This window comes from Phaseolus vulgaris, chromosome 2 (assembly GCF_000499845.2).
Source record: "Phaseolus vulgaris cultivar G19833 chromosome 2, P. vulgaris v2.0, whole genome shotgun sequence".
NCBI lineage: Eukaryota > Viridiplantae > Streptophyta > Magnoliopsida > Fabales > Fabaceae > Phaseolus > Phaseolus vulgaris.
In genome coordinates this window covers 22,078,983-22,094,138 of record NC_023758.2, presented here as the reverse complement: position 1 = coordinate 22,094,138, position 15,156 = coordinate 22,078,983, and the positions used below count along the sequence as shown (strand labels likewise).

The 15,156-nt window shown below is 36.4% G+C and overlaps 1 protein-coding gene and 1 non-coding gene across 4 annotated transcripts; both read right to left on the bottom strand.

Annotated features, from left to right (window-relative positions):
- Nucleotides 1-848: 848 nt before the first annotated feature.
- On the bottom strand, nucleotides 849-920 carry TRNAW-CCA (transfer RNA tryptophan (anticodon CCA)). Its single transcript has one exon. It is a non-coding gene; the product is annotated as a tRNA-Trp (tRNA).
- Nucleotides 921-11,683: 10,763 nt separating this feature from the next.
- LOC137810914 (probable WRKY transcription factor 4) lies at nucleotides 11,684-14,789 on the bottom strand. 3 transcript variants are annotated; one of them, XM_068612412.1, is made up of 5 exons: nucleotides 14,011-14,540; nucleotides 13,136-13,231; nucleotides 12,618-13,027; nucleotides 12,365-12,529; nucleotides 11,684-12,041 (listed from the first exon to the last, which is right to left on the bottom strand). In XM_068612412.1, the coding sequence occupies exons 1-5, from the start codon at nucleotides 14,272-14,274 to the stop codon at nucleotides 11,771-11,773; spliced, it is 1,206 nt and encodes a 401-aa protein (XP_068468513.1). In that variant the 5' UTR covers nucleotides 14,275-14,540; the 3' UTR covers nucleotides 11,684-11,770. The 3 variants fall into 3 exon arrangements, with proteins under 3 accessions (XP_068468513.1, XP_068468510.1, XP_068468512.1); XM_068612409.1 differs by having other exon boundaries at nucleotides 12,618-13,231; nucleotides 14,011-14,789; XM_068612411.1 differs by lacking the exon at nucleotides 13,136-13,231 and having other exon boundaries at nucleotides 12,618-13,135; nucleotides 14,011-14,498.
- Between the last annotated feature and the right edge of the window lie 367 nt (nucleotides 14,790-15,156).

The following is a 15,156-nucleotide window of genomic DNA, read 5'->3' as shown; positions in this document are numbered from 1 at the left end:
ATGATATTTCAAGTAAGAGAATTGTTTACGATGTTGGTTATTTTTAAATGTAACAATTTTGCTATTGTACGTTGCTATACTTATAAGTATTTTTAACTTTTTAATATTAAAAAATATTTAAATTACACTATTTATATTCTGATACTCGAAAGATATGTTTAATAGTCATTTGGAATTTCTTTTAATCACAGTGATTTATATTACATTGTTATAATATTATAAAAATATTCATAGTTAAGGCTAGCTTAATTTAATTTTTGAAGGAAACAATATAAAAAAAATATTTAATTTAGTTTTATTTAAATTTTTTTCCTCAGTCATTCCTTTGATATATATATATATAAAGGGGAAAGAAACTAGCATTAATGGAGAAAATCAGTATGCAGTTCTTCTAAACAGCAGAACATCAATTTCCAAAAGTGAACCTGACGTGTAAAATAAAATATTTTTAAATAAAAGAAAATAAATCATTTTATTAAAAATATATAAAAGATTAATGTCATTTAAAAAAATACGGAGAAATATTTATTTAGAACTTGGAAAAAATGGAAATGTTATTCTATTCAAAATATAAGAAAATTGAATATTTATTTCAAAACTAAAGGATGACAATACTTTTTTTTTTGTATAAATAAATAAATATATGTGTGTGTGTGTGTAAAATGGTGGTAGGGGAAAAATATTGAAAGAATGAAAAGATTAAATATTAATGGTAAAAAACTCAAGATTAAACTGGAAGAAATTATTACACGAGTTCGTGTGTAAAATACGTGGGTAAATAATAAATTAAAGTAAGAAAATAAAATTTTAATTTAAGCAGACACATTAGTTAAAATAGTAAAAGAATTTGAACCTGAAGTGAATCGAACACGCAACCTTCTGATCTGGAGTCAGACGCGCTACCATTGCGCCACAGATCCCCTTGTTAAAATATACAACTTTATTGAATTTTATTTAACTTCCTTTCTTTCAATCAAATTAATTTGATAAAATAAACAACTTGGTTTAATTTGAGTCATGAATTTGGGATAATTTATTATCTTAATATCTTACTATATCAAAGAAAGGAAGTTAGGGATAAATTTTTTTCCCAAAATTAAATTAAATTTTATAAATATATAAAATAAATTAATTATTAAACATAAATATTAAATGACAAAAAATATTGATAATTAACTAATAATTTAATAAATAGAGACATGCCAGTGAAAACTTAATAACTAGCTTATCATGATGAACTAAGGCAAATTTTAAAGTTAAACATATTTTTAAATTTTAAATCTATTTTCAAGAATAAATTTATCTACTTCCTTCATTAAAAGAAATAGTTAAATTGATTTATTTTTTGGATAAAATATATGTAAACCATTTATTTTAGTTTAATTTTAATTATTTTTTAATCAAATTAATTGTATAGAAAAAAAAAGTTGGTTTAATTCGAGTCAATAATTTTAGAAATTAAAAAATGGAGATGTCAAATTCAAGGGTTAATAATTGATATTATAAAGAGATAATTTTATATTAATTTTTCCTTTTAAAAACATTTTATTTTTAATATCTTATAATATATCAAAGTAAGGAAGGATGGATACAAAAATGTCTGTAAAATTAAAGTTACTTTTGTAAATAATTAAACAACAATAAAATAATTTTAATTTTATTTTAATTTAAGTTGTTGTCAACAAAAGCTCTCTTGAATAGTTTACTAGGAGTAGACTCTCTAGAATTTTAACAAACTTTTTTTTATGATGACAAAATCTGTAGCAAAAACATGTACGAGAATACAGATTGAGCATGAATACAAATATTAGACATTATTCAGAGTTGAGTTGAGCTGACAAAGGAGTTGACCAAAAAAATTAGTTTAATTTGAGTCAATAATTTTGAAAATTAAGAAATGAAGATGTCAAATTGAAAAGTTAATATTTAATATTTATTATCATCAATTAATAAAAATAATATTTTATATTAATTTATCCTTTAAAAAATATCATTTTACTATCTTATAATATATAAAACGTAAGGAAGGATGGGTAGAAAATGTAAGTAAAATTAAAGTTATTTTTGTTAATAAGCTAAACATAAAAAAAAAATAAACAAGAATGAAATAAGTTTAATTTTAATTTTAATCATATAATTTGATATTAAAAAATATTTTAATTTAATTTGCTTCTTCAATTTAAAAAAGGAAGCACCATAAAAGAAATTAATAATTGGGATTTATTATTGTACGGTTTGACATGCTCGGTCATGCTACACTCGATCCATAGTCCAAATACTTGGGTTTTTAGACCATTAGTCAGAGTGGTGCGTGTTGAGCACATAATAGCTCCGGAAGTCGACCCAATTGCAAAAAAGGCCTAATATCTCCAAACAAACATTAATCTTTAGTAAAATTAACACAACCCAAACGGTAGATGTGTAATATATAGATGATACTCTACTAAGATATAACTCCAAAATAGGAGGGAAAATATTAACAGTCTGATTATGTAGTTATCAAACTCTTGACGATTGTTATAAAAGAGCCTTGAGACCCTAGCCACCAGGTAAGTTGATTCTATGCTATTTACACTACATTATAATATATAAGTGCTCTCACTGACTTGATCGTCAGAGTGTAATTAACAGGTGGAACACCCTCTGTTGGAGAACTTCAGAAGTTTTGAAGTCATAGTGGTGACAAAGACGAAATAAGGAAGCATCCACCACCAATTTCTGACCCAGGTCAGCCGGACATAACATTTGGCATCCACCGTGAAGCCCGAGCCGAACATGATCGACTTAGGGAAGAGTCACGGACTGAGTAGACGTAGCTGAGGAATGAAGCACGAGCTGAACAAAAGCGACATAGAGATGAAGCTCGAATCCACCAAGAACGTCTTCTAAGGGAAGTAGAGGCTTCCCGTAAGATGATGGAAGAAACTGCGCAGGTAAACGAAGAGTTGCAGAAGGCTAACAACGAACTATGAAGGGCCATGCACAGGCAGCAACAACGAACCATCCGAGTTCGCTCTCCGGATTCATCCTTGAGGGATGACCCCCAACCCTTCTCCCTACAGATTATGGATGAGCCTATCCCGCCACATTTTCTCACCCCAAAGATAACCTCTTTCTCTAGGGTGGAAGACCTTGAGACCCACCTAAAAGCTAGGTTAAGGTGGGCTTTGACACAAGCCCAATTTACTAAGTACACCCTCTTTTATCTTATTTTTGTGATTGAAGCTCAAAGTGAGCCCTATTTATTTACTTAACTTGTCTTGTAAGAAAACTAGAAGGAAAAACAACTGATATTCTAGTTATGTTTAGTTCTCCCTCTATTGAGGCTCTTCTGAGATTTGGTGGGGCCTTGTCTTATATGTTGAGATTATAAGAGTCTAAGTTCAAGATGGGGGTGAATTGTTCTTAGGATTGTTTTTGCAAATATACTTTTTAAGAAATCTTGACAAAAAAAGTTGTTCATAAGGCAATTTCAAAAATATAACAGATTAGTTTTAGGATTAACATATTTTATTTTTGACTTAAGACTTCTACCAGAAACAGTTATGATCTTTATGAAGAGGGAATATTGAAGACAATGTTAAACCTTGAACACAATGGGTTAAAAAAAATTCAATTTCATTAACAAAACTTGAAAACCAAATCAAGTGAATCAAGATCTTTAATTCTTATTTTTCAAAACCAAACCTTTAAACCTCTTAGTTCAAATGGTTGTACACAAAATAGTTCCGTTAAAGAAATTCAAAAAATAGAATTTAAAAACAGCAATCACATTTCAGAAATCTTTCAAGACCAATTTTGATATGATGGAATCTTGAAACAGTTTTTAGAACAAGATTGCTTATAAGAGCTTTTATTCAAGTATTACCCTATCAAAGATTAAGGATACCTTGAACCTTAAGATTGATTAAAGTCTTATCACAATCTTGAAAACAGAATATAAATCAGTCCATTACTGCAATTAAAAACAATAGATTCAATTCTGAAACAACAAATTTATTTCATCACAGATTTTCAGATTTTAGTTTTAGAGGTAATGATTAAGGAAGAAGAAAGGCACCCACATTTTTATACTGGTTCACTCAATAAGAGCTACATCCAGTCCCACTTTACACCAAGATGGATTCCACTAAAAACCAAACAATCTTTACAAGCAACCCAGCTCTTGAACCCTTCAAGAACCAAGAACACATTCTGAGAAACACTATTTCAGCAGCACTATACTTCTAGAAACACTATCAAGAAGCATATAGAAATGCATTTTTACAAAGGAAGAGATTTAGGAAAGATAACACCTTGTTTTCAAACTAAGGAATCCAAACCAGAACCCTTCACAACTACAACACATGACAAAACTTCAAATCCTAAGCCAAAAGAAAAACCAACACAATAACTCTTAGAAGTTTTTAAGAACTTTCAAAGCTAAGCTCACATGAAAACCTCAATGAAAATCACTTGAAAACTGTATGCACTTTGTAATTGCAAGGGATGATTTGAACTGTGATAAAGCTCTCCTTTTATAGGATTAAAATCAAAATAGTTTTGTTAAAACAGTTTTGAAAACTGTTATAAAACAACTGATTAAAGCTTGAAAGAACAAATTGTATTTTGAAAAAACATTTGGTGGTAACATAACCAATCTATGATTAGTTGAAAACTGAATATGTGAAAAAAACAGAATTTTGGAGACAAAACAGAATTTTGAAAAATCAAAATAGTTTTGGTGCGATGCAAAATAATCAATTGTTTTATCAAACAACAAAATAATTTTTTGTGCAGTAAAACAAGTTTTAAAAACTTGGACATATTTTTAAAACTTCTTTTAAAAGACCCTTGTGCTTAAGTTCATAACCATGGCTATGAGATATAAGGTCGAGTCAAAATGCAAAAGGAAACAACTCTATCCTAACTAAGACCATGATATACAATTTTTATACATCTTCAAACATATTTTCTTCATCAAACACTTTTTCATGAAAGTTGAGTAGAATCTTCACTTATCCTCAACAGAGATGACTGACCTAGTTGTGAAGAGTTTATGGTGTCCTTAGTAATTTCTTTGTCAAGTTGGTTTGTATCACATCCCCTCTAGGTTGTAGCTTGGATTTTCTTTGTTCAGGGAACCTTTCTTTCCTCATGTGTATCCATACCCAATCACTAGGCTCAAAGATTACTTTCTTTCTTCCTTTGTTAGGTTGTTTAGAATAACCTTCAACTTTTTTTTTCAATTTGTGCTTTAACCTGTTCATGTATCTTTCACACATCTTAGCATGTGCATCTTTATGTTTTAAAATAGAAATGTTAGGCATAGGTAACAAGTCAAGTGGAGTTAAAGGATTTAATCCATACACAATTTCTAATGGAGAACAATTTGTTGTGCTATGAACAACCCTATTATTGTTGAATTAACTGTCAAGCCAAACAATCGGTTGTTTCGTGGTTTCAACCGATTGTTTCTTTGAAAATCCTAACAAAATTTTGTTTTAAATGTTGAATCTGCTTTAAAAGCTTTTCAACTAAATACGCTCCTTCATTAATTGTTGTTCCTGCCGGTTGACTCAAAACGCATTCGTACGCCTACGTTACTCTCACGTCCAAAATCCTTGCGTTTACACGTGCCTTTCCTGTGATGAACACTTGAAAACACAAAGACAAAGGGCGCCCTAGAGGTCGTTTGCACTCTGACGCTCAAGTCAGTACTAGGGCTAGGAAACACCGAAACTGTATAATCTTGCTACTGTGTGTGTGTTTAGCGGTGCAAGAGAATTCTCCCTTGTCCAGTTTCTTACCTTGCTATTTTTAGATTGAAACTAGGGTTTCCTCTTTACCCGAAATGGGCTTTTTCTGATGAGGCGGGCCCAACACTGTTGTTACCTTACTCTTAGGATAACCTAGCACGTTGGGTCCCTAACTGGAGTGCAACCTCTGGAGGGTGATCACCTAGGTGCCTCCTCGTGCACCTGATCTCTAGGGTCACCCGCCTCTGGGAGTGCCCTAACTGTTCACGTACCATGCATGCAGCTCACCCCTGGAACGCGACCCTCACGAGTCATATCTTTCCAGTGGCTCTACACTTCGTGTTACGCATGAACGCGTCATCCACTCTACACGCATGGACCCTCGTGATCTAGTCTTCTCCCTTAATGATAACTTGCGTGTGATCTGGGATCCACTTCTCGTGGCCCAGCTCTACGGTTTGGGTTTCTGATGTCCGATCTCTCCACACTGTCTAGTGGCACGTCAGTACATCCTGATGACCGATGTATGACCACTCTTGGCTCCTTGGTGCATGTGCTTGGCGAGATACTGGCCCACATTGCTCGTGGGATCCGCTTATGTGGCACCAACACTACCAGTGGTCAGTCAACGCCCAGGGAGTGGTCGGTACACAAGCCCCTAGTCTCAAGCTGTAACTCGTTCAGCGAAGAGGCTAAGTCCTTGCCCTGGGTGATCTACGTGGCTCTGTGTGACAGGATGTAAATACTACGCCAAAGTGACGCCTTTCTGGGTTTGTCTTATCTGTGCATACGTGTTTTTGATCAACGTCTAGGGCTTAACGTCACTTACGCTTCTTTGTTTGCTTTTAAACTCTTGAAAACACGTACGTCCAATCACTTGTTCCATTATCCTCTGAATCTCTTTGATTGTTTCGCCTTCTTCCTCAATCATTTTCATGTTTCCTTTACGCGTTTCTGCATTCTGTTGCTATCGATCGTAGGTATGAACCCCGATTCCCGTTCACACCTATTTACCGATTCTAGTTCTGGATAACTGTCCGTGTTACTTAATCTCTTTATCGATCACCCTCTGTTTCTGGTTTCCTTTGATTCAAGAAACCCGAAACCCTAGGGAGCTGATTCTTGTAACATCGTGTTTGTGCGTTCTACTTCCGCACATTCGCATGCTTTATCTTTGTATTTCTTCTGAAATTTGTATGCAGGTATGATTTTGAGTGAAGAAAAACGGGCTAGACTGACTGACATCCTCACTCCTCTCCGTGGGATTTCCAGGGATGTGGGCACTTCTCGCCAGCACGCCCGCGCCTTTCCCACCGCCGCGTCTTCGCCCACTCTTTCCAATCCTGGGGTTTCGGTCCCTCTCGCCATCGTCCAATCGTCTCCCACCCCACTCTCTTGCAAGGGTAAAGCGGTGGTGATCGAATCAGACGAGGATTCTTCCGAGGGGACAATCTGCAAGAGACCCAAGTCTACGCCGGTGATGGTTTCACATTCTTCTCCGATCGCTCTGTTTCGCCCCGGGGTTGCACGACCAGCATTTCCTTGCTCCATGATCTTGGTGGGACTGGTGTTTTTACTCCTCCCGTCCTTGAGCTGCCCCTTGTCCTACAACACGCCATTAAGGGCTTCCACCAAGGGGTGATTGCGAACTTGGATGAGGCCGCTGGAAGGGAGAGAATGGGCTTCAATTTTGGGGCTCTTCTCGCTCAGTCCAACGCTCTACTATCTAGGGTTGAATCGGGGGAAACATCCACGCTGACCCTCTCGTTTGCTGCCCGCGAGGCTGCTTTGAGGGAGGAGGTGGTCCATCTCTCGAAACTACTTCATGCCAAACGCCAAGAGGTTACTGCACTGAAGGTAAGAGTTCTACCCCTATAGATCCGGATCTTCAAGCTAGAAGAGGTCGATGAGGAGTCCAAGTCCAAGATTTTGGGGCTTAAACAAAGGTTCATCAGTCGTGAGGCGCAGCTGAGTCGAGCGAAGGCCGAACTTCATCAACAAGCTAAGAGGTTTGAAGAAGTGGAGGCTGAGCTGACCGGGGATGTTCTCGATGCTTATGACGAAGGATTCAGAGACGCTCTTGCTCAAGTCGCTTGTGCACACCGTGGGATGGACATTGCGCCCTTCACAGTATCAAACTATGTTGAGAACAGGTAAATCGTTCCCAGGGTCCTCCCTTAATTTGTATTTGGTTGAGGTGCAAACTCTTTATTATCTGTTTGCAACTTTTACTTTCCCGAACACCTGACTGTTTTTATTTCTAAATTGCAAGCTGCTTTTTTACTTTCATAACTGTTATGTCATGGTGCCTGGCGCCAAGACATTTCTTCTAGCGTTCTGTTGCATGTTCCCCTCATCGTGAGGAGGGGTTTTAACTACGAATTGGGTCATTCCTCCTTGGCATTCTTCACAAGGGGAACAAACTCTCGACTGACCTCGGCTTCGCTCAAAGGCACGGAGGATTTATCTGGCGAATTATTTCGTTTTACCTTGGCGCTTTCACTCACGAGGGGAGGTGTTCTCTTACGAACCTACCTCTTTGCTCACAAGGCTTCTAGCACAAGGGAAATTAATTCTTAACTGACCCTGGCTTCGCTTAAGGGCGAGGAGGATTTAACTGATGACTATTAACTGACCTCGGCTTCGCTCGAGGGCGAGGAGGATTTAACTGATGAACTATTTCATTTAACCTTGGCGCTTTCACTCGAGAGGGGAGGTGTTCTCTACAAACCTACCTTTCCGCTCACGAGGCTTCTAACGCGAGGAAAACAAATGCTTAACTGACCTCAGCTTCGCTCAAGGGCGAGGAGGATTTATCTGGCGAACTATTTCGTTCAGCCTTGGCGTTTTCACTCGAGAGAGGAGGTGTTCTCTACGAATCTACCTTTCCACTCGCGAGGCTTCTGACGCAAGGAAAACAAGTTCTTAACTGAATTGTACATAACTCGAGAAAATATTTCAATCGTAACTTATCTGGTGACCTCATTAAAAAGCCCTTGTAAGGGAAAAAGAGTGTCCTCTAATACCATGTACAATATTCCTGCTTAAATGAAATAAAACTTGAAGTCAACTGCATTCCATGTGTACAGAACCGAGCCCTGCTTCAGCGCCTCAAGCATGTGTGCTTCGTCTCGAGGTTCTCTGTTCTTCTGGGAGGATCGGTCCACATGGGAGAAACCAGACATGAAACTAGCGGGGCTGCCTCCTTTAGTACCTGGTGTTTCTCTCCAGACCCTTGGCATACTTTGCTTCCCCTGTGTGTAAGACCTTGAAACCAATCCTGTTTTTGTCCGAGGGCCGAACCGACCGCCTAGTCGATCATCACTGGGTACCCCGACTCTGGATTCGACCGGGGCTTGCGCCGTTTGGCCGGGGACGTTGCTTAGGTTGGAGTCCTTCTCTCTAATCTCTCTTTCCCCAAGGTTGCCAAATGGATCAGATATGGTTCCGCGACTGATTCCTGGTATGGTCCTGTCGAGTTCGGCGCGACTGACTTTGGGCAGGGGGACCCCCTCAATGTACGATGGTCCATTAGTGACCATAGATACCCCTTGCCTTGTTTTGAGGCTATTCTCGTAGCATCGTTTGGCCTCCTTCTGATCTGATTTGATGGTAATCACCTTTCCTGTCAGGTCCGGTAGTTTCATCTTCATGTGCCTTGTCGACGGCACCGCCCCTAACCTATTCAGCGTTGGTCTACCCAACAACATATTATGAGCAGAGGAGGCGTTACCAACAAGGTACCTGATGCTCTCCGTACGTGACGCGGTGCCATATGTGAAAGTGGTCCTCAACTCCAAGTATCTGCGCACCTCTACCTAGTCTCCTACGAAACCGTAGAGACAGCCGCCATAGGTTTGAATGTGGGAATATTTAATCTTATCCCATCAAATCTCAGTTCTCTTTATTCTCCCTCATTCTCTTGTATCCTCCTACCTCTCCCTCTATTTTCATGATTTTCTTGTTGTGTCTCCTCCATTTGGTCCAACCTCTCACGAAGTCCATCACTTTGTTGTTTCATTAGTCTCTCCAAATGTTGTGTTAAGGCTTGCATTTGTATTTGTGAAAGTCCACTATCTAGCGTTTCCCCTACCATGCTCAAGTAAAAAGATTAAAAACAACAATAAGTTTAGGCCTCACACCACTTTCTCACGTGTTTACACTCAACACTCGTGTTTCACACAATAAGGCTTTTTTTTAAATGGTTATACTTCCTTTTACCACTCGTTCTCTAACTTAAGGTTCTTACAAGAATCAAACAATCAATAATCAAGAATCGCTCTCAATAGTAGCAATCACAAGCTTAAAATAAACATTTGATATTTTAACATCGATGAAAGAAAAGTAGTGAAGAACAATTTCACTACCAAAAAACAAGAAAGACAATTACAATATATAGAGAGAAAAAATATGTAGACAAAACAATTGAAACTTATGACTTTTAACAAAAAAGAAGTATGCACTGGATGATTGCTATTTTTTTCTCTGTTTTCCTCTTCTTCTTCTTTTTTTTCTTTTTTTTCTCTATTTTCTTTTTTTTTTCTTGTTTTCTTCTTTTTTTAAAAATGAACAGTGTTGTGAACAGTGCAGTGAACAGTGTCGTGAATAGTGCGTGAAAAGTGATGAGTAAAAAAAACAGGATTCACAATTGTATTATTCACTCAAACCTTTGCCCTGAATACCAAATGATATGATTTCAAATATAACTAACTATAGAATTGGGAATTTAGGGTTACGACATGGAATAAATTAAAAACAGTAACAATGAAAACTTGGATAGAGGGAGGCGCTACAAACAAAGTTTTATAAGCCTAAGGATATTCACCACAAGAATTGAATTGGTGAATTATTTATAAGATCCCAAGATGCAAGGAAGAACCCTAGCAGAGATATGTTTTCTCTATTAAATTGTCAAAACATTCATTCATCCTCATTCTGAATTCCAAAAGTGTATAAAATACAAATTTAGTTATAGGTCTTTACTTGTTTGTAAGTAAATAAAATAAAAATACAATTCCTACATTTTAAGAAAGGATCATTTGTCCTTGTGGTTAAGTTGATGCTTTTTAACAAGCATGGTGTGCATGTAATCAGCTTAGTCTTTTTAAATTGTGGGTCATTCAACAATTGGGCCTCCAAAAGATTAGCCACTTTGTGCTGCAATGTCTCTTGGGCCTTCTAAGCCTTCCTCTTGTCTTGGATCCACCCAAGTCTGGAATTATGTCTTGGTCAAGTTCCTCCTCACCATGTCCTTCGGCTTGGAAGTCCTCATCACTTCATCTTGAAGAAACCTTTTGGCTTAGAGACTAATCTAAGCTTAATGAAATTATAGGTTTCTTAATCTTGAAGGATTCTTTTTGGTTTTGCTCTAAGATTGACCTAACGAATTTGGCTTTCTTAAACATGAAGAATTCACTTGGTTTTGAATCCGCTCCAAGTCAAACTTTAGTGAAATGGTCTTTCTTAACCGTGAATAAACTTTTTCGCTCTTTGTAGTCAAGCGAAGCCCTAGTGTTTTTGTGCTTTCTTAGACTTGAAGGACTCTTTTTTACTCAGAGTCTCTCATATGCGCTCAAAAACTCAAACTTCTATAATATAGTCTTTTCTGGCATAGATTCGCTTAACAAATTCCTTTGTCCTTAGAGATTTCTTCCTTTAATGTTCTATGTCACCAATTTACTTAGCCTTAGATGTTTGTGCGGATCAAATTGATCATTGTGTTATTTCTTTGTTTTATTGTTGTTTTCTTCAATTTACTGTGAGTGTCCATCTATTTTTGCATACTCTTATCTCTTATTGAGCAAAACATGAGTTTTTGAGGAAAATCATTTTTTTTCATAATTATTTTACAAGCAATTCATTCGTTTTTCATGCCTCATTTTCATTTTGTTACTCTCACATTGAACTATATAGAATATCAGCATGTCTTTTGTGTCATACACTAGTTTGTGAGTTGAACATAATATTATGTATATATGTGGAATTATGAGAAAAAAGATACATTAAATTTTGAAGCAAGAAAGCTAACTTATCTACTCTTGCTTTAATGTTAGACTTGCCACAGGTCCCTGCTCATAGCCCCCAACACCCCTGCTGCTGAAACCATGCTTCTCATCGGTGACATTTTTTGGTTTTAGCTGTGATGCAGTATTGTTGGCAAGTGTGTGACTATTAGTCTTAACTGTTGGTACATCATGATTATGTTTTCCTTCATATGTTGTTACTACAGCTTTAGGATCTGTTGAAGCCCTCTCAACATGCTTCCGAACATTGCAACCTGGGGTTGTGCACTTGTAATAGCTCCTGTATATCATAAAATCATGCATCACCTTCTTTTCCAAGACAACTTAAATAAGGTAACAAAACAAAATATGGGGATGGAAAGGTAGGGCATGATATGAGTATAGCATAACTGAGTATGGCTAATAACTAACCAAACATTATGGGAACAAAGTTTCTTGGAAGTTACGAGGGTCAATGTTAGGAGATATAAAAAATCCAACAATGAACTTCACATCATCATGTCTAACTCAAATGCCTTAAAAAATTGTTTGTTCTTATTAGACCGTCACCCATTTGTTAACAGACAAAGATAAGCAATCAAATATGGAGGAAAAAAATATCACCTTGGATATGGGTTGCCTTTGACAACTTTCTGTCCATATTTGCGCCATCTATATCCATCATCCAAAAGATCCACTTCACTTGTTGTTTGCACAATGATCCTAGACTCTGCCACAGTTCTATGCAAATTTAAAGAAGCTGGATCCTCGAGTTTGGCTTTTGTGTTTCTGCAGAATAATAAAACTTTCCAAAATCACATAAGGCCAAATAATTATCCCACCACCATGAGCAAGTTTATATGAACTAAACTCTTACCTCCTCTTGGGATCAGGTTCATCATTTTTCTCATCCACTTCAGTTTCATAATAACCTACTTCCTCACTGTCACTTGTTCCAGACCCATGTTCAGCCTGACTAAATTCTAGATCCACTTGGGACATGGAGTGAGAACTCATCTCTTCTTTCAACCTATCTGAATTCCCAGATGAAGTTAGGGTGCCTTTTGTGGTCTTACGTTGATGGTTGTGCTCTCCTTTATAAATAATTGCAGTTACATGACCCTGAAGAGTTAGCTCAAGCTTTTTCTTGACAGGGCAATTTGGATGTGTGCATTTGTAGTAACTTCGAGAGAAGTTACTACCCTTTACAGGTTTCTGCCCATACTTCCTCCAGTTGTAGCCATCATCATTAGGCTTATCAACAATGATAGAAGGAGAGTGCAATTTCTGTTGAGAGTGAAAAAAACCAAAAGATTTTGTTACCCCAGAAGCTGACATTGATGGTGGTGGTAGTGATATCAGCTGCGGTACAGTGGTGGAAATAGTTGTAGGAACCTGTGTCAATGAGGTAGCATGTTCAGCTTGGATTTGCACATTAGTGTGGGCTGTGACCTGTGCTAGCATTTGCTGCTGTGTCATTCCAAATTGTCCCTATATTACACCCTTTAAATATGTTATACGAAATATTGACTAGATCCTATAAAGTTATCTAATAATCATTTCTGTATGAGAAAAGTTTATTTCGCAGTTACCTTTTTCATTCGGTTACTTTCACTTTACAACTAATATTAAGTTTTGTTAATAAAAAATAAAATTTTAAAATAAAACAATAATATATTCTATTGTAATTTTTTTTTCACTTTCACTTTAAACCTCTCTTAACAAAAAATATTATGTTTTGTTAATAAAAATTAATAATATATTTAGTAGTGAAATAAAAGTGAAAAAAAATGTGTGTTAAACTATCATCTTTCTGTATAGATACATGTTAATCTCATACAATAATTTCCCTGGGTAGGTATCAAGTGAAATGAATGAGGAATACCCTTTGAAGATTAAAAGGCAAATACAATGAACTTCTGCCTTATATATTCCAATAGTGGTAATCTTCACCATCATAAAGATTTTCCCAGAATGAATAAGGAATCCCATGTCAAAAAACTTTAAAGACAGCTTCCATAAACCCATACTTATAAAAGCCTATACTCTAACCAAAATTTAAGGCTATATGTTTATGTAACATATTATTCTAATCTAAAATCTATATAACCACACACTTTAATCATATTTCTTTATTTAAAAATAAAAATTAATTATATAAAAAAAATCTAAGATTACATAAATTTAGGAAAGGCTTGTTTGTTATATGAAATAGCAAGTCCTAGCATTAATGTGCAGTTGGAACAAATATAGCAAATGCGATGTGTTACTTGAGAAGCTGAATCTGGAGAAGACCGAAGAGGAATGGGGTCCACCATGGCGCCGGCAAGGAACTCCGAGAACGACTTATACTCATCGCCATCACCATCGCCGAACAAGCTAGAAAACAGAGTCATGGGACCGGGGCTATACCCTGCGGTGTCTCCACAGTTGAAAACGCTCTCCGTGGAAGCGCGTGGTCGGAGATCACTTCTGGAACGCGCGGCCGTGGAGGGTGGTGCTGCCTCTCCATCTCCATTTCCACCGCCAAGCATTAACCTTGAACAAAGACTTTAGGAAAGCTTTTCTTTTTTTCTTTATTCCTGTCTTCAACCAAACCTCATCAAAATATCCAACCTTTTCGTCTGTTTACGTGTTCTATCTGATGATTTGAATTTTTTGATTTCGTGGATCTCAATCTCAATTCTAGGAAAAAGTCAACGCCACTGATACCTCAGGAAAAAACACACAGCTCTGCTCCCCCATTTTCTCTTCTCCCTCATATATATCAACAGAATTATATATATTTTATTCTTTAATTGCATGTCATTTTCTTTCTTATCTATAAAACTAAGCCAGTATTTGGTAATTTAAGTAAAAGTGAAACATAACTCAGTTATGTTCTTCTAGATTCTGTCCACTGTTAAAAAATATCATTCTAGTGATTTTCATAAATATTTAATTAATTTCATGTTAAAGAAATGATTGTATCTGTGCATGAGATTGTTTTCGAAGGTAGTTTTGAATGTAAAAGTAAAATTGCAAGTGACAGGTGTGTGTGTTTCATTCTGATTATGAGAAAGACGGGTTTAGCGTGAAGTAGGGTGAGGAGATTTGCGCATTGTCGATATTACCCTCAAAAGAGTTTAGAAATTACATGGATTTAGTGAAGCTGCTGCACCAATGGTGTGTGGTGCCGTGAGGGTAGTGACGAGAAACAAGTGGCGCAGTAGTAGTCGTTTCGTTTCGTTGCCTTGTTTTTGTCTTTGTGAAGATATTAAAAGAAGGACCAAACCCAGTCAAGTCACAAAAACTGACAATAAACTTTTCCACTACTCAGACAAGTTTTGCCGCCAGAAGAGGATGATAAAGATAGGTTCAAGGATTTTTTTTAATTATAAAATAAATTACTTAAGAAAATTGTAATTTATTTTCAT